The following is a 19,794-nucleotide window of genomic DNA, read 5'->3' on the forward strand; positions in this document are numbered from 1 at the left end:
TCTCTGTTTGTTCTGTAATTACCTTTCTTCTTTTTAATTAGCCTTCAGAAATAGGATGGATTGATTGAGGTCATGCTGGTGACAGCTGCAATGCTACGTTTTCCATACAAGTGGGAGATTCAGGAACCAGTGCAAGGTTCTGGTGTCCTGACCCAGAAGAGGCGCAGGTGAATCATGGAGGGTGGTCCCAGCTTCTGAGGAGGAAAATGCTGCACTGTTCTTCACGCGAGTGATGGCCAATAGTTACATAGCCATATTGCCAAGCACCACAATATAAGATGTAGTGGGAAAGTATATCAATATACACCTATGGAAAGAGGTGACACATGATGAGATGAAAAATTATCAGCAGGGACTAAAAAAAAATTAGCAGCAGGAACTTGTGGCAGCCACATTACATATAAATTGTAAAGTTGTGAATAAATTGTGTAAATGAATGTCAATACAAACTTCATAAGGCCTTGTATCTCCACCTATTTTTAGGCATGTCAGATATTTTACCAGAAAACTATTTTAAAGTTGTTTCAGTAAGTTTAATATAAGCTCACTGGGCCTGTGTTCTGTATCCTTTTTTTTCCCAGACCAAAATGATACATTACTTCTGATCCTTGCAATGCAAAAAGTCTCATTAATTTAAAAAACAAACAAACAAACAAACAAAAAAACAACCCAAGAAAAGTCAAAACTAGCTTTTTGTAACTGTTAAAGATCTGGCATCTTAAAGCTCTCCAGAGCTATGATGAAGTGTTGTAAACCAAGGTTTCTCACAAAATTGCTTTGTTTGGAAAAATGGCATTTTCCTATGAAAAAAAAACCCAGAAAGTGTCTACTTTCATAGTTACTTGTCAAAAAAAGGAGTAGATGAATATTGAAATGTTATGATTTTGTCTTGTTGCTAAACCAGCTTGGTTGTCTCACATCATTGTAATCTCATGGACTGGCCCCTTGTTGCATGACGTGTGCTGAAACCTCCTAGGGCAGACTGCCTCTTCTCTTCAAAAGGAGGAGATCATCTTGAGATTAGAGAGAGGAAAACACCATTTTCAGTCAGCTCTGCTGTAGCATCTCTGGCCTGGGGGTAGTCTCAGCTTTTCCTCATATAGTTAAAGTTCTAATTTATATCTGTGGTAGGTGGATCAGACTCTGAGTGTGTCCCTGTTGAATTATGGAATATAGTTTGCCTAAACTTAAAGCAGTGTAATACTGGAAATTGAGAAGGAAACATTTCTGACAGGATCTCAGATTTATTTGAGATAGGGAAATGAAGCTGCCTAGAGATTAGCAAAGTTTGAAGTGGTCAGAGCAGGGAGGAATTGACAGACACAGTCCACAACAGTGGATATAAAATTTGGTATGAGCTGGCAACATTTGCTAGCAGCCCAGAAAGCCAGTCATATCCTGCATCAAAAGCAGGTAGCCAGCAGGTGGAGGGAGGTGATTCTGCCCCTCTGCTCTGCTCTGGTGAGACCCCACCTGCAGTCCTGAATCCAGCTCTGGGGCCCTCAGCACAAGGACATGGACCTGTTGGAACGGGGCCAGAGGAGGAACACAGAAAGAGGACTGGAACACCTCTCCTATGAAGAAACGCTGAGGGAATTGGGGTTATTCAGCCTGGAGAAGAAAAGGCTCCAGAGAGACCTGATTCTGGCCTTTCTGTATATAAAGGGGCTTATAAGAAAGATGGAGAGAGAATTCTTTCTGAGGCCTGTAGTGACAAGAGAAAGGATAATAGTTTTAACCTGAAGGAGGATAGACTTAGATTGGACATTAAGAAGAAATTTTTTACAGTGAATATGGTAAGACACTGGAACAGGTTGCCCAGAGAGGTTCTGGATGCCCCAGCCCTGGAGGTGTTCAAGGTCAGATTGAATGGGACCTTGAGCAACCTGATCTAGTGGAAGATGTCCCTGCCCATCACAAGGGGATTGTACTAGATGATCTTTAAAGGTCCCTTCCAAACCAAACTATTCTATGATTCTATGAAAAGAAGCTGGAAAGTCACAGGACACACACAACCTAGCTACAGCTGGAGATTAACATACTTGTATGAGAAGTGCAGCTATGACCATTATCAAAGAGCTGATCTGCTCTCTCTGATACCCTGAAGAAGGAAGCAAATCAAAACCAAAAAACTTCTATCATTTAACAAAATTGTTCAAAATATGATTTAAAATAAATGTATTTCCTAATGATTTACAGATTTGGTTGACGTTTATGAGATGCTTCAACTACCCAGTGAAGGATAATACGATCAAACTTACAGCTGTGTGGTTCACCCTGTCTTTTGGGTAAGAGTGGTTGAGATCTTAAACCATTTTTGACAGACTTGACAGACAGAGAATCACCTGCATGCAAATCTCTGACACTGTTTATCCCTTTTATTCAGAAAGGTTTTATTCAGTGTCTTTCCACAAAATGTTGTATTTATCAGTTAGTCTGTTCTTGCTTGCAAGCCTGACTCACCAAGGATATCTGCTTCAGAAAACTGGCATCTTCTGGGGTCAGCATCTTTCAATATTTTTATTTTATGGAGGATTTTATTATGATGGAGCAACTGCTCCATCACATAAATGGGCGAGGGAGCTGCTCATCCTCATCTTGGACAGATTTCTGAACAAGTGAGATTGGTGACTAAGCTTTCTCTGTTTTTCACAGCTACTATGGTTTATCTGTCTGGTTTCCTGATGTCATTAAACATCTGCAGTCAGATGAGTACGCGTCCCGAGTGAAACATTTCCGCAATGAGGAGGTTTCACATTTCGTCTTCAACTTCACATTGGAAAATCAGATTCACAGCAATGGAGAATACATCAATGACAGGTTTAGAGATTTCCTAATATCCTGACTTGGCTGGAATAAACAAATGCATGTTTTAAAGCATGTCTTAATAATCTAATGTTTTTCTCCAATAGCTAATGCTAGATGGTTTTGTTACTTTTAAATGGGAATTTATTTCTCTTCTTGATTTCTTATGACTCATGGAGGATGGGGAGAAGTGGACCTGTACATGCCCTGGTGGTTCCTGTGTGAGGATCCCCCATGCAAACCCAGCTTCCTTGTCACCCTGAAAAACAGACCGAAAAGCCTAAGTTAACAGTACTTCCTTTCACAGTAGGACTCAAAGGTTCTCAGACCCAACACATGCGACATATTGTAGGGGGCTGGGGAAGGACGTACTTTCATCTCTGTTGCCAGTTCTTTTCTTGTGTCGATGAAAGACGCTTCTGTGAAAACATTGAACATTGAGAGGTTAGGAACTTACCACAGAAAAATAAAAGCTAAACATTACTGTAAATCAATAAAAAGTATGAAAAGCTCTGAAACGGGAAACAACACATTGTGTTGTTTAGATGAATCCATACATACTAAGGCTCTATCTGGACTTTACAGGTAACTAGATAACTCAGGGGAAAATTAAACACAGCTGTTTTAGGTATCTGGTTTCTCTTAAGAAATATACAGAACAATCATGTGAATGGTCTCCCGGACATCATGGTGCTAAGTAATTATTAATTCCATATGAAAATCTGTATCTAAGTGAATAAAATCAATTATTTTGGTAATATGGGGGGGGGGGAATTAAATTATTTTTATAAGAACTTGAGTTTTGACACAGTTAAAGTTTGGTGCATTGCAGACAAAAAATAGGAGTTACCTTATTTATAAACTAGTCATTGCTTCCCAGTTCCAATCCTTTCCAGGAAGCAGATGTTATCTTAAAAGCAGAGAACCATTTACTGTCAGTAACTGACAGCACTCTGTCAACCCAGGTTTTATCAATTTGAGCTGAAAATTCTTGTAAAACACTAAATCTAACATTAATCTACTCTAAACCAGTAATCTACTCTTTCAAATGTGGAAATTTAATAGTCCTCTGGCAGTTATCTGAGATTCAGAAAATATTTTCCACAGAAGTATGAACTCATTTGATACTCTTCCTCTACAAACATTTCAATCCTCCACTCACCCGCAAACTTAGTGTTTCCTTCATGTTCTTTCTTAACTAGAAGATCCATCAATACTTGACTGTCTACTTCATTACATTTCTGTTGGGTTTTATTTCAGATCACCACAACACCAATTTTAATATAGTCACAACGTGTTTCCTGTCCAAAGGTAAAAAGTGCATCAAAAGAATGTAGGGCACATAGTCTGTCATTTCTGTTCCAACTGACTAATCTAATTGCTAAACTTTCTTTGTTCTCGTCTGGAATTAGGCTGCATTTTTAAATGGAAAGTGCTATATGAGAAATGATAATGAGATGACACTGAACACCAGCCTGATTTTAATCAGAGTCTGTCACAAATGATAAATGATATAGTAAATAAAACTAATGGGCTGAAAACACTATTCTTCTGACCAATACGTAAATAGAATTCATTAGCTAGTAAGTCTTCTACTGTGATAAACACAATTATGTTTTGCTCTCCTTTCTCATTGTGTAAGAAAGGTTTGATTCCAACAACTTTATTGAAGAGAGAGTTTAATTCCTACTATTTTGTAGGTAGCATATTTTGTGTGTTCCTATTCCTACTATTAGTCTTGTAACAAGAAAAATGCTTAGCTAATCACACCAGGTTTAATTAGAGCAGAGCCGGGTCTGTGTTCAGAAGGCTTTGGCATTTTAACAGTTCTTACTACCATATAACAATTAAAGCACTGCTTTTCAAACTGTTGCCGCTTTGGGTGAAATTTGCCAGCAAAACTGTCCTTTTCTAGTTGTAGCTTTTTCCACATCATCATGTGAAATAAAAGACATCACAAAAATAATGATGTATTGCTACTGCCATCTTCTTTTTGTTAGCATAATGATGGTATTTGGTAGAATTATACTAAAAAAGGCTTACAGTATTATTTTAGTCCAGTAACATTGAGGTGGAAAGCTACTGCTAGTAATACACTTCATCATTGACTTTTTTTATGAATTACTTGATTCACAGTCATGATCAAAGGCCTAAGAGTTAAATGAGAGTCAGTAGGAAGAAGGGTGTTCAGAAACAAGATGAGCTACTGTCAATTTGTTTATAGCTGATTTTACACACACAGGAATTGCAATTGTACCCACAGACACAGGATTAACAAACACGTACTTCCAGTCAGATATCTAGCTGTATAACTGGCAATGTAATTGTTGTGTTGATGCTAAACCACTTTGTGAAACCATTTTTTAACACTTGGACCAGCATGTCTTGCATTTGAGCCTGACATGGTGCCCAGCGTGTCCATCTGGAGAAATAAAGGTTCTTTAAAATGTTCTTTCTTTCCAGCTTGTTGGTACCAGCAGGTGCTTGTTTGTCCCAAGAGACTGAGCTTCTGGAGCATGATCTCTCAGTTTCTGACTGTAGTGTCAAATTATAAGGAGTAGTGATTTTACAAGGCTATTCCATGAATGTCATGACATTGGGTTTGGTTGATGGTTAAGGACAACTGATAACAGAAATATAATCAAAGAAATTATATTACCAGTTGTGGCCAGTATCTATGTGGAGCTATTTGTCTTACTAATGCTTCTTCTGAACAATAGCAGTCTAGAATCAGCTAATCATCTCCAGAATGCCTTTAAGGAATCACTGTTTCTGGGGCTGAGATTTTTTAGACCTGTATAGCTGCATCAGCTTGACCTCTTGCTCTTTCTAACTTATGAAGGTAGACTGACAGAAATTATTTATATTGGGCAGGTTTATTATGATGAAGTTTAAATCAGTAACCTTTGAAGATTCACTTTTTAAGAACTGTGTGTTTGAAGACATTACTTCACTGAACACATACTTCAGGAACTGTACTTTCATGAATACCACCTTCTACAACACAGGTATTACGAGAAAAAACCCTGAACATCCATTGTTCAGCTGCGTGTTCTCATCTTATGTTTATAATTTCTGGTATTCTTCTAAGGCATAAAAGAAGTCCTCTTGTAGGGAATAAAAAGCTATGAAAAACAACAGGCCTCCATAATGTCATAACAGAAAAGTGAAAGGATCACACCTGCACTAGAGATACCACAGGCCTAATATTGACTCAGATAATAAACACTTCTTTGAATTTAATGATATCTAAAGAGATTCAGTCTGGAGATGAGAAAAAAATACTGCCTTATGGGTAGCTTTAACTAGTGTATTTTTATTTAGTCTAAATTGGACTGGTAAAATACTTAGTTCATTGTGCTTGCTGTAGCATGGAAATCTGAGTTCAGGATTCAAACTACCTAATCTATAATTGTTTCCACTCTCCTAAGTATTTTAACAAAAATAGGAATGTGTATTTTCATACGTTTAAACAGAGGACTCTTTTTTCAGTTTAATAAAACATAACTGAAAGCAGAACATGGCCAACTAAGCTTGTTGGAAAGATGGGGCACTTCTTACCACTTTCCTGTAACTCCAGCAACTGTAATAGTAATAGAGTTAGGTTTCAGAGAAAAAACTGTCCAGCTTTCTTTGCATGGGAGGAAGGTATTCTTGCTTCAGGGTTATAAGGCTGACAGGAGGAACAGAAAGAAAGTGGAAGCATAGGGAGAGATCTCTGAAATGGTATTGGAAGAAGAATGGCCTGAATGGTTTTATGTAGTAACTCACCCATGTTCGAGCTGAAGATCACGAGGCCTTCTCAGAAATGAAAACTAGTTTAATCCAAATACTGTAGGAACATTTAGCTTTAAAGGAAGTCAAACCAAACTGAGCACCATTGGCAGTCTCATCCATTGCCTGGTGTGGAAATGGAAGGTCTGATACAGAGCAAGACCGAGTGACAGAAGTTTGCAGACATCCAGTGTTTTTTATGCAAGACAAGCTGGTGCTCAAAGGCCTTAACCAAATACAGTCCAAGCAGAGCTGAAATACATTAATGTAACTTGCCTAATTCTAGGCCTTAGTTCCTCTTTTTCATGAGCTTTGCATATTTTTCTATTAAGATAAAAAGGTATCAAAATTAACAGTAATAACTAATCCCATGATATGAAGCGATGAAATCTCCAAGTTGTCATTAGAGTTGCCTAAACTTGAAATGTTTTTAATCAAAAGCTGCACATGGAGTCGGCTGTTAGCTGAAATCTTTCTTTTCTTCTTTCCACAGATCTCGAGCAATATAAATTTGTTGACAGCGAATTGATAAATTGCACATTTTTCCATGTGAGGACAGGATGCCAGATTTCTTTCGATGACGACTACAGTGCCTACTGGATATACTTTGTTAATTTCCTGGGAACTTTGGCAGTGTTACCAGGCAATATTGTGTCCGCTCTCCTGATGGATAGAATTGGACGGTTAACGATGCTAGGTAGGGGCTTCGCTTTAAAATAGGGAACAACAGCAAAACCTAAAGCTCTCCTGGTAAAGTAACATGCTATCTTTCTAATGAATTTGGTTCACAGAGATGCAAAATATTTCTTATGCAGATACTTCATTTATGTGGCATCGTAAGTGCCATTTTAAAAAGACCCCAATTTAGAAACTCTAGGAACAAAGGGTTCTGTAATCCGTTCTGCTAGGCCACATAATCAGTCATTGGTTTTCCACCCTGATATTACAAGACTGTTATTTAGGCATTTGGGATGAGATTTTGGAGAGTGCTGACCATTGGCTTGTCTTTGCTCCAGCTGAAAGGAAAGCAAGATGTGCAGAGGTGACCCTCAGCTAGTGGAGCAGCTCCTTGGAAGAGTCAGCAGTCCTTCACCCGTTACCTATTTTGCAAAGTAACACAGTCAAAAAATATCTCCTGTGGATTATCTGCAATGACAAATCTGGTTTCAATTCACTTAACTATGTGGTAGTTTATTGTGTTAATTTCCTAGGACAATATCTCGATATAAACTCAATTCCCACTCAGTGTTTTTATTGTTACTATATATGAATGAGTTTCATGTGATTGCAGAAGATGACAAACAAGGAAGAATGGGGGTAGTTTTCCCCAAACATCTTGCTTTGGGACTTCAGAGAGGGTTCCAGCTCAATACTTTATGACATATCCTGATATTTGAGGAGTTTTGTTTTTTTTTTCTCTGAGCCAGTTACAGCCTTTGTCTGCCTCACTGGTCTTACCAGCAGAGGAGGTCTTTTTAGTTTTTCACTCAGATATATGGCTCAATTATTTAGCTACACTGTGTGAATAGAAACATTAGACAAAACAAACGAAGATCATTCTTTAAATACAGCTCTGCTTCGTGTTCATTTCACCTGTCTCATACCTAGGTGGCTCCATGGTTCTCTCTGGCATCAGCTGTTTTTTCCTGTGGTTTGGGACCAGTGAATCCATGATGATAGGTATGCTGTGCCTCTACAATGGCCTCACCATCTCAGCATGGAACTCCCTAGATGTCATTACTGTGGAGCTGTATCCTACAGACAGAAGGTATGTGCAGATACAGCTCCCCTAACCTCACTGACACTATCTCTATGTACCAGCAGAAATGGTAAATAGAAATGGTTAGATATGAGCTTTACAGTGGTAGTGATGTTTTGAGTGGGCTGAACGAATAGTTTGTCTTATGAATATCCGGGGGGGGAAGAGCTATCTGTTATGTATTTTGCATCAAATATCACCTAAACAGGAAAATACCACAAATGTAGTTTCATATAAAAAAAAAAAAAAAAAAAAAAAAGAAAGGTCTAACTGCTTCCCTCATTTAAAACACGGCAATTAGTAGTATTTCTGAAAACAGTAATGGAGTATTTCTGGGTTTCCCCTAGTGCCATTGGCTATGAAGGCAGTTTTTTGTCCGAAATAGCAAGATAGCTGCATTTGTCTGTTGGCTGTGAAATGGTGGGGGATGATAATAAAAATCACTGTCTGGAGCTGAACAGCATCTTCTGGAAGAGATTGTGGGCTTGTACCATGCTGAACTGTTAATCGATCTGCTATGAATTTGTATGCAGGGTCACTAGGAGTGTACATACTCAGCATTAAGCAGATATAAAAATGTCTTGGGCACTGCTCCTTGACTCTTCATGGCTCTTGCAGGAAAGCTCAGGACAATCTTCATGTCCTGCAAGCATTGCTGCTAGATGACATGGTGGGTTTTTCAGATACAGGGTACTTTTTAACACTGACATAAGTCACTTAATGGACTGAAGGAAGAACAGTCGAGTCATACACCGCTGTATGTCGAGTTTAAAAATGTAAAAGCCACATTTTCTTGAATAGACTGGGATATTTGTCCCCTCTCCTCTGCTTAAACAGTTTTTATGGAAGATTACCCGGATTCCTGCCAAAGAACAGTGTGTCCTTTCTCCTGTCACAGTGCTATTCACTATGTCATTCACTAGAAGTTTCAAATACGATAAAAAATATTTCCAGTTTATAAATGCATGATACCCTTCTGGCAGGTCTAAGTGTTTGGCCAGAGGTGCAACTGTTTTTAGTATTGCCCATCAGGAGAGGAAGACTATAGACTGACTTCTCTGGTTTTCTTCACTGGCATTTTAAAAATGTGTGCTTCTTCACACAAGAAATTGGTGTGCATTTTGGTTGTATCAAGTAATTGTACTAGGCTACTTACGAATCCAAAGCACTAAGTTTTAATATTAAGCACTACTGGTTTTATTACATCTCAGGAAATTGCTTTTCTGGCAAAAATTATTCCATCATACAAACTCTATGATATAATTCTAATAAATATCCTTTAGAAATAGCTATCTTTTTAGTATTCCTAAATGTAGCAGCCACAGTTATTTTCTTAAAATGAAGTAAAGAAAAATAATTGGAAAAGCAATTCATGTTATGCGGAAGACCAGACTCCTGACACCGACCAGTATAATCTCCAGAAGCCATTTATTATACTTTTGCATACAGCTTTTATATTCTTCCAAGCCCCGTACACACAATCACGTATACTTTTCTAATTCATACATACTACTGTCTATCCAACAAGCATATAAGCCTCCAGCTCACTCATTGGTTATTTCATTGTCATCATCTTATCCTGCTTGTGGTTACTGCTTCTCTACTCTAGCAACTAAGTTCCTTATACTAGCTAAGCATTTCCCTTTTAATAGCATTCCGACCTTATCAGGACTTGATGTCCTCGTTCTGCTAGGAATGTATCCACAATGTTAATGGAAGCAAAAATAATCATTGTTACAAAGAATGATAAAAGGAATGTAACTGATTTCTATTCTAGAGCATCTGTATTTGTAGCTAATACTCGTTTTTAATAGTTTCTGCTAGCTTTGGGATTTTAGCAAATTCTTCCCCATTTTTCTTTCTTAAAAAGCTTATGCATGCAGTAATAGCTGCCTGGAATTCCACCTCAGAAATTTTCTTGCAACTGGGTTGTTGGGGTTTTTTGCACCAACTCAGATAGAAAATCTATCACTTTATATTATTGATATAAAAAGTCTGATAGGCCAAGTCTACCTGTGCTAGGAAAGACATTGATGATATGTACCACCCCCAAAGTTCCAAAAGTGATGGAACCACCACTGCCAGTTATTGCCAACTGGGTAAGGAAATGGGCAATTCTAGAAGTCACTTCCTAGAGACGTTTGTTGGGTTTTTTTTTAAACTGGGGGCAAAGGTTCTTCATGTTTCATAGAACTATTTGAAAATTAATACCTGCAAGGGACTCAAATAACTTTTTTCTCACACTCTTCTCCCTGGCATTTTTTTATGCAGACCAGCCACAATTTAATACCACCATTGCCTACCTCTGACAGTCCTGTCTTTCCTTCTAATACTCCTCTGATCTCCATAACCTGGCATGACTTGTCACAGTTTGCTGGGAATATCAAGGTTCTGCAAGTAGCTGTAGGGCTGAACAGCTTTTCCAGGCATATATGGTACACAAAGCTGCCTGATGTGTTTTTGCTTACAAGGCCCTTCGTGCTTAAGACGACGTCCTCTTTCACTTCAAAGCCACACCCAGAGTGAATCTGGTCCTGAAGTTGGCTTCCAGTTTCCCCTCAAGAGGCAATCTAGGCACAAAACATTGCTCACTGTCACTATTTTACTATTCCAATATGTACTTTTTTCCTACTCCCAACCAGTGAAATGTCCACAAACCAGCAGCAAATGCAGCCGGAGGCTGGGCTGCAAGAAAAGTGTGTGAAAAGAGGCCAGTTCATGCTACCATACACAAGAGACCAGGCTGGGCAGCCCCTCCTTTCCCTCCTGCACAACTCCTCTTGGAGACCAGCCAGTTGCCAAACCACTGGGGCTTTGCCAGTGTCATGCAGGGTAGTACAAAAGGTGTTTCATAAATCGTACTCCAGGTTATTTAGGGATCATACTGGCTTTTTGCCATGTAGGGGCGTGGTGAGCAATTTGGAAATGTGCAGTGTATATGATATGCAGCACAGATTTCAGTTTCCTCTTCATCAGCTGCCTGTAGCGCAAAGTTAAGGTTGCTTCAAAATTTTAACAGATTTGGATTCCATATACATTCAAACTCATCTACCTATTTACATTTTAATTTACTAATGCCTGGATTTGAGGTAATTAAATCTTGTGTCCTAAATTCTTGATAACTACTTTCAAATTTTATGCCATCCGTTGATTTACACAACTGCTAAAATACGAGATGTTAGAGACTGTATAGATTTCAAATGGTGCTCAGGTGGATGACGAAGATGTGCTAAAAGGTGAAGATACATTACTACTGGTAGTCATAGGTAGGTTTCTGTCTTCCAGATGAAAAGGTGTCATGGTTTAACCCCAGCCAGCAACTCAGCCCCACCCAGCTGCTCACTCAATCCCCCCCAGTGGGATGGGGGAGAGAATCAGAAGAGTGAAAGTGAGAAAACTCATGGGTTGAGATAAAGACAGTTTGATAGGGAAAGCAAAAGCTGAGCATGCAAGCCAAGCAAAGCAAGGAATTCATTCCCTGCTTCCCATGAGCAGGCAGGTGCTCAGCCATCCCCAGGCAAGCAGGGCTCCATCACGCGTAATGGTGACTTGGGAAGACAAATGCCATCACTCCAAACTTTCCCTCCTTCCTCCTCCTTCCCCCAGCTTTCTATGCTGAGCATGATGTCATATGGTGTGGAATAGCCCTTGGGTCAGTTGGGGTCAGCTGTCCCAGCTATGTCCCCCCTCCAACTTCTTGTGCCCCCCCAGTCTCCTCGCTGGTGGGGTGGGGTTAGAGGCAGAAAAGGCCTTGACTTTGTGTAAGCCCTGCTCAGCAGTAATGAAAACATCCCTGTGTTATCAACACTGTTTGCAGCATAAATCCAAAACACAGCTCCATACTAGCTACTGTGAAGAAAATTGACTCTACCCCAGACAAAACCAGCACAAAAGCACACTCATGGTGACTAGCTATAAACCCAACTTCCAATAAGTAAGATGATTAATCCAGATCCACAATGTAAAGAGCTTGTATTAACTCATCTTTTAACTCCTCTTTTCTCTTGTCTTTCACCTTATCTTCTTAATGGCCTGTGCTATTGTGGACTGCTCAGCAGTCAGCAGGTTCTGAAAAGTCTTTGGCTGGTCATGACCTTCCTCAGGGCCAAACTGTTCTGTAACCATGAAAGCTCTGCTCTGAAGGAGAGATACTAAATGCCTTGTGAACATTTTTGGGTGCTCTGGAGTGCTTTCCTACTCTTTCATAAACTTTCCATATTTTACAAACAGTGCTTTGAAAGGGGTGATGTAGAAATTGAGGCACAGAGGAAAAAGGTATTGTTAAAACTGACTTTAGGTGCCCTATTTGACATGTGTGGTACCAACAATCCCAGTCACTAAGTATTTTAGAAGAGGGAATGGGGTGAAAGGGTAACTTCCACTGCAGCTGTAAGTGTTCAGCACTTCAGCAACACAAACCTGAAGGTGCTAAGCCAAGCACCCAGAAAATATGAAATGCATACCTAATGACCTTTTAGTTAGCTTTAAGTGACTTGCTTGCATCATATATGAAAACTGCGGCAAGGGGCATGGATTCTATCCTTTCTCCTGACAGCACTCAACTACCTTAACCTCGAGACTGCTTTCTAATCTTGCAGTCCCCAGCCTTCTACACAGTGTGCCTTCCAACTTCTGCAGCAGATGAGGGAAACCAAGTTTTCTTCACTTCATTTATGTTTTACCTCTCAAGCTTTCTTTGTTCTGTGCATTGGCAGAGTGATGTGGAAAAAAAAATACTGTGTGATGAGGTAATTATGGCTTGTGTTGTAATGTGTGTGCCCAAGGGGCTTGCAATAACATTGCACAGTTTCCTAGCTCTGTAATATAAATAGGAATGGAAGAGAGTTAAAAGTCTCTGAAGAAGTAATGTTTAGGAGATTTTTATGCCTTTAAAATGCAATCATTACTTTCACACAAATGATAAATATCTTCTTGTGAACTAACTTGGGAAGCACCAGCTTTATAAGCCAAGACTCTTGTCAAGGAGCGGACACAACAAATAAGCCAAACCTAAACAGAAAGCAGAATAGAAATAGGTCATCTCCCACAGAATAAAACAAGGTTGCATCAGATAACCAACATTCATCAATTTTACTACATCTGCCAGACATCTGGGTTTGAATCTTGGCCAGGAATATTTAGAATTCAAGGTGTGCTATAAAATGAAGTCATCCTGTTTTTCTTTTTTTAGTAATAATAACTTATTTAATAAGTTCATAACTGTTTGGTCATAATTAAGAAGTCACCCACCTATATTCAGCTCATTATATTTAGATTTTTCTCTTCTTGGGCCCTGAGAATCTATCCCCAGAGTAGTAAACATTGTTCACAGGATATCTTAAGTCCAACTTTTTATTCTTGTGGCTGTCAGAAGTTGTTTTCTGTTCTTTTGAGTCATAACAGCAGTCACTGATTTACAGTAGACTTCCTGACAGCTATTTTCTACTGCCATCCTGTGGATGTGGTTCAACAGCATTTTGCTGAAATTTCATGTTAATTTTTTTAAGGCATGACATGCTGAACCTATGCAATGCCTTAGGCAGCAGTCCAAGGCAGAAGGCAAATTCCACAGTTTTACTTGAACACTGAGTGCTGTAATGGACCAGGCTATGATATCCACCTTCATACTCATTTTTTAAAAGATCCTAAAAGGTCTGGACATTAGAAAGCTGTCCATACTGTATTCAGAAGCTCTGTTTTCGTAGCCTTTGCATGTTATCAACACCCATAAAAGTGATATTCAAAGTTAGTTGTGAAGTGCTGCTTAGCACTAGCTCTGGCAAGAAGGTTAGCAAAAATCTGTGCTATGCATTTAGTAGCACTCCACTGCAGGACAATGAAGTTCTTAGGTGCTCTGACTATCAGCAATGGAAAAGTGGCCCTGAAGTATTTTGTGTAGGAATATAAGCACCTGGTCTAAGAAGGAGCATATGTGGCAACGAGGAAACAAGCTCTTTTAATCTAAAGGCTTGGATAATCCCTCTATTTTTAACTGTTTGGACTATTGCCATTTTTATGTGGGGTGAAAGGAAGCTAAGTGTTTTTCGTTGTTGCAGATTTCCCGGCAAGAGAAGTAAGATACATTGGGGAAAATCCCTTTTCTCTAACTTCCAGCTTTCTCTCAGACCTGACACTTTTATAGGACTTTCGCATTTTTCTCCTACTAATACTAAAATCTGTAACCTTTTTTTTTTTTTCTTAAGGCAATCCCAAATTGATTCACCAGCATTATCTTACTGATGTGTCTGAAGGATTCATCGTCATTCTCTAGCTGGACAAGGGATTCTTGCTGCTGAACTCCATTGACCAGTAATAAAGATTGCTCATGGAGTCAAAAAGGCATTTTTGTACCAGTGCTTTGCCTAGTAACTGGTCAACACAGTGGAAATTGGTGTATATAGTAATGGCCTTATGCCCTCGGAATTTTTCACTTGATTCATTCTTGATGCTGAGGTGAAACATCACATATCTTTGATCATTTGCAGACTTCCCATACACTCTAGCACTTTCCTGAAACACTGTAGCAAAGACTCTACTAGTGCTGCAAGAGAACACTATGCTCATATAGGTATGTGAATTGCAGCATATTTATTGCCTGCCATGCTTACTCCCTGGGATTCAGTAGGATTAACTATAAAGACATGAATTAATACAGATTTTAGCTGATTTGAATCACAAACACTGTTCTAAGAAAGATGTTTTAAAATCAGCAAGTCTGAATTTGCTATCCCTGGAGCTCAACAGTTCACTCAATGATTTAGTTCTGACTGTTAGTACACAATAAATTTCAAAGACGGTATTAAAATTGAAGGATATGAAGGCAGAAGGCTGAACAGTAACAGTGCTTTCCAGGTACAGGTAACAACAGCATTTTACTTAAGCCTGTAAGAATCTTACTGTTCCTGCCAATGATGTGCACATTTTAGGCAAAAGGACATGCCTGAAAACTGCTTAAACATCAAAAGATTGAAATTCTGCTGAGCTGTTCATTTAGTATCATCAGGACAGCCAAAGCTATAAAAATGGGCTTACTTTGTCTTACTCTTCTTTGTTTCTAATTTGATAACAGTAATGGGATTAGTCAAATAATGACTCCTTGCAATTGGAAAAATTGAGTAAGTTCATTTTACAAAGCAGAACTGTTTTTTCAGTGCCAACAAATTACCTTAACTTTGCTCAGATATGAGAGATATTGTATTACAAAATTAATTTAAACCTTAATAAGGCAATCTTGGGTATAATACATCTAGATCACTGTGGCAGCCCTGAAGGTGTTATTTGTAGAGCCCAGCACATCAGAAGAAATGGTCCAAATTGCTCAGAAAATTATGTTCAGACCCCTGTTATATCTAGTTAATATAAGCAAATAACATCTGTGAAACAGCTTACCTTTATAAGGCAGTATAAAACAACACTGAATGTAAGGAAAGCATCCCCATATGTTTTGTGCTATTGTCTTTCCAAAGATTTCCTGCCTGTATCTATCCAAATTTGCTTTAGCTAGATCTATGTATTCCTTGGGGAGTTCTGGTATCTCTCTGGACATACTGAGGTTGTTGACGACTAAGTGTCTGTTTTCTGTATGTGAACATGGTTTTTTTCCTGTTACTGTTATTTGGAGGCAAGTTTGATTTTACACCAGTACTGGCAGCTGGAGAAATTATGTTTACATGTGCAGACACTGACCACAACCAGTCACGACCATAACTTTAGGAATACTTTCTGTGCATAAATGAGGCTGAAATTAGAACAGTCCTGACTCTTTTTCTCACCTTCTTCCCCTGACTTGTTCAAAATAGCTGCAGACTCTTACTGTCCTATCACATAAACTCTGTTTTCCAGGCTGGCTGTGCTGTCTTTAACCTCTTCCTACCCATTTGCAATAACGTCTATTTTACCACAGTGATTCCTCTTCATGCTCCTCCTTCCTATCTGCACTCTCATTCACCCTGGAAAGATGCATCAGTCTAGAGCTCCTTCCCCTGCTCAGGAGCTTCTCCCCTTTCTGGTCAGCTCCCTCCAGATATTCTTATGATGCTCTGCTTTGTCTGTCTTTGTAGCATAGATATTTCTGTGATAGAGATTTGATCATCTTCTCACAGGCTTTGAAAGATTATTCCAGTAGGGTGGCTCTTTGCTACTTCTTTCAGTGCACCTCCCACTTGTCCTTTGGACTGATTCCTCCAAAAGTCTTCCTTAAAATGGGTAATTTTTAAACTTTCTCATTTCTCCGAAGAAGAAGGCATTTTCAAGGAGCTGCTGCAAATTTTTCTGTCAGAAAGTTTCACAAGCAACACTTCCAAAGTTTCCTCATCTGCTCTCCGCATTGTGCTCACAGGCAGCCCCCACTGGTCTGCACTGTTGACCAGAAGAGCATGTCACTTTGTCTTTGTAGCATAGATATTTCTGTGATAGAGATTTGATCATCTTCTCACAGGCTTTGAAAGATTATTCCAGTAGGGTGGCTCTTTGCTACTTCTTTCAGTGCACCTCCCACTTGTCCTTTGGACTGATTCCTCCAAAAGTCTTCCTTAAAATGGGTAATTTTTAAACTTTCTCATTTCTCCGAAGAAGAAGGCATTTTCAAGGAGCTGCTGCAAATTTTTCTGTCAGAAAGTTTCACAAGCAACACTTCCAAAGTTTCCTCATCTGCTCTCCGCATTGTGCTCACAGGCAGCCCCCACTGGTCTGCACTGTTGACCAGAAGAGCATGTCACTTTGGAGATGGTTACCTCCGGGACATGCATGTTTAGCTTTTCTCAGCAGTAAGTAGTATGTAAAAGCACTGCAGGTTTAATCAAAGGTAGGGGGGGAAAAAAGCACATAACGGCTTTGAACATTCAGGAGGCATATCCAAGTCTCTTCTGCTTGTGTTTTCACAGTGTTTCTGGGTAGTTTCTGCTTGGCCATCAGAATGACCTCTCTCTCCTTCCTTAGATATGGCTGATACTTGTTGTCATGCAATATCTGGATGGGTGCCATGTTTTGCACAAAGAGGAATTACGATCACTTCAGGCAAAATAATAATTACTTTGTTAAATCTCAGGTATTTTAAAGAGACCAAAACACTGCTGTCAATTGCAAGAGATGTGTAGCCAAACTAATAATAAATTTATTATGATTATAATCACCCAGCAAAAGAGACTAATCTGTGTCTTGTCCTGGAGTCAGAAAAGGCATATAATACACACAGTTGGCACTGGAACAGTATCAACTCTTCTCATTTTACTTCCATAATGTTCTGTTCTGTTCTTCAAACATCCTTTTAACTGATTTCAAATTTTGGCAGTCAAAATACCATTACTTGAAATTAGCACATTTCAGAATCTTGTTCAGATTCTGGAGTTGACTCTCTGGGTTAACTGGAATTCTGCTTCTTAGAGGAAACCACACCAATCTAGAAATATACCAGAAGGATCTAGAACTACTTTCATCATTCTTTTTGTGCAGGTCCTCAAATATACCAGGACTGGTATAATTCTGAAGCACAACATGTCAGATAGTCAGGGCATGGACAGTGCTGAAACCCACTATGTCCTGGTCAACTATACTAGACATTAGCTTTTACATCTCTGCCAGTATAAGAATTGGATGTAGGGCAAAGAAGGGCCTGACTGATCAACACTACTGAGATTCAGCAGCCAGATTTGCAGAACAGAAGGCAAGATGAACTAGTGAGACTCTGGGCTGTGGCCATGTCCATTGATTGCTTGAGGGAGAGGATCTCTTCTCCCTTGATACCGTGGTTTGCTGTTATCAAAATCAAAAAGTAGTTCTGTGAAGAACATTGAGAATTTATATCCTTGCTCTCAGCTGGGATCAAGTCTGCTTACTTCAAGTTGATTCTCTGGGCTGTTCTTTAGGAACTCCAATAGAAGTTTCTCAAACTTAATTCCTGGGAATTCAGGCTTTTGGGCTACATCTGAGAACAGGACTTCTTCCTTTTCTTCACATGCACCTCAGTATAATAACTAGGGCTCTCAGACCGTTAGCATTTCTGTTAACCCCTGCTCTTTAGACTGGGGGCTTTTTCCTTCTAATGGCAGTATTTCATATTAACAAAAGGGAAATGTTTTGTTCTGAAAAGAAGTTTCTATGCTCCTGATTCTTATTATTTTATCTCAGTGAGGACAGTGTGAGCTCCACATAATCATCTCTTTCACTTCTAATGAATTTGAGAAATGTTAGGGATTCTACTATCACACAGATATTTCTGTAGGACATTTTTGATAGGACTAGGTTATTCCTGCAACTATGAATCATACAGTCATGTTAAAACATAATTTATTAAAATGATGGCAGTTTGCATAATACATCTATGTATGGGTTACCAAATGTCTAAAATACTTAATCCAGACTACTAAAATCACACCACTGCAATGCAAAAGGCCCTCTGAGTTGCCCGGTCATATTTTCTGTTGGCAATCTATTTCCTTTCCCTTTCTTCCAAAGTTTCTCCGATATCTCTTCTGCACCAAGCAGGGTTTTTTTATGCCATACTCTCTTTAGCTCTAAAAGACAAATTTCCAATTATTATTGGAGTTGTCATTAGCCTTTTGAAAAAGCACTGGTTGAACGTGTATACCACCTGTAAGAAATCCATAGCTATTCGGTACCCCAAGATGATCATCCTTTTATTCTGGTGACTTTTTCCCCAAATCATCAAGTAGCTCTCAAAAGATTTCCCACCTCCTGTCACCCAATCCAGCATTTTAAGTGTTACTGAATTTCCTTTTGCAAGTCCTTTGTTCTACTGTAGAGGTGTAAAGTTACCTATTCAGTTATTCATTTCACATTTTGGTCCCTGAGGCAGCAGAATGAATTTGCCTCAGTAAAATGCTGTAGCAGCTGAGCTTTGATTTCCCATTATAAAGACAAGCACAGAATCCTTGTTGGCATACATTCTGTTTAAGATATTAAGGCTGTACTCATTTATTCCCACTGAGGATTTGTCTCAAAGGCTTTACTCTTTCACACATTTTTTAACTTTATTCTGTTTTCTCTTCTAGGGCAACAGGCTTTGGCTTTTTGAATGCACTATGCAAAGCAGCAGCTGTACTTGGAAACCTAATATTTGGTTCCCTTGTTGGTATCACCAAAGCAATCCCTATCCTCCTTGCTTCTACTGTTCTAGTATGCGGAGGTCTGGTAGGACTTCGGCTTCCTGACACAAGAACCCAGGTGTTGATGTAACTGGAAAAAGCCATTTACTGTTTATTTCCTTCTTTGTACAATTGTCAACTCTCCTGACTGATGGTGCAAAGGCTTCAGATTCTCAACGCTTACTAGATTGCTCAGATGTCAGAAATCAAACTCAAAAGATACTTTGGAGCGGCAGAGATTTAGAAACCTCTGTATGAAAGTTTTAGATGTCACTTTTGTTTGCTTGCATACATTGCTATTCAAAACCACTTAACTTCAAACTGCAAAGCTACCTCCAAAAACACTTTCAGTGA

At 39.1% G+C, this 19,794-nt stretch overlaps 1 protein-coding gene across 1 annotated transcript in view; it reads left to right on the forward strand.

The window, feature by feature from the left end:
* The window catches only part of SV2C (synaptic vesicle glycoprotein 2C), a 77,734-nt gene extending 58,203 nt beyond the window's left edge, over positions 1-19,531 (forward strand). The window contains exons 7-12 of the mRNA XM_009637239.1: positions 2,200-2,288; positions 2,656-2,820; positions 5,680-5,813; positions 7,073-7,276; positions 8,188-8,347; positions 19,348-19,531. Of these exons, the coding sequence (XP_009635534.1) occupies positions 2,200-2,288; positions 2,656-2,820; positions 5,680-5,813; positions 7,073-7,276; positions 8,188-8,347; positions 19,348-19,531 (936 nt within the window). The remainder of the gene's footprint in view (positions 1-2,199; positions 2,289-2,655; positions 2,821-5,679; positions 5,814-7,072; positions 7,277-8,187; positions 8,348-19,347) is intronic.
* The last annotated feature ends 263 nt before the right edge of the window (positions 19,532-19,794 follow it).

This window comes from Egretta garzetta, unplaced genomic scaffold, assembly GCF_000687185.1.
Source record: "Egretta garzetta isolate BGI_Z169 unplaced genomic scaffold, ASM68718v1 scaffold424, whole genome shotgun sequence".
Classification (NCBI taxonomy): Eukaryota; Metazoa; Chordata; class Aves; order Pelecaniformes; family Ardeidae; genus Egretta; species Egretta garzetta.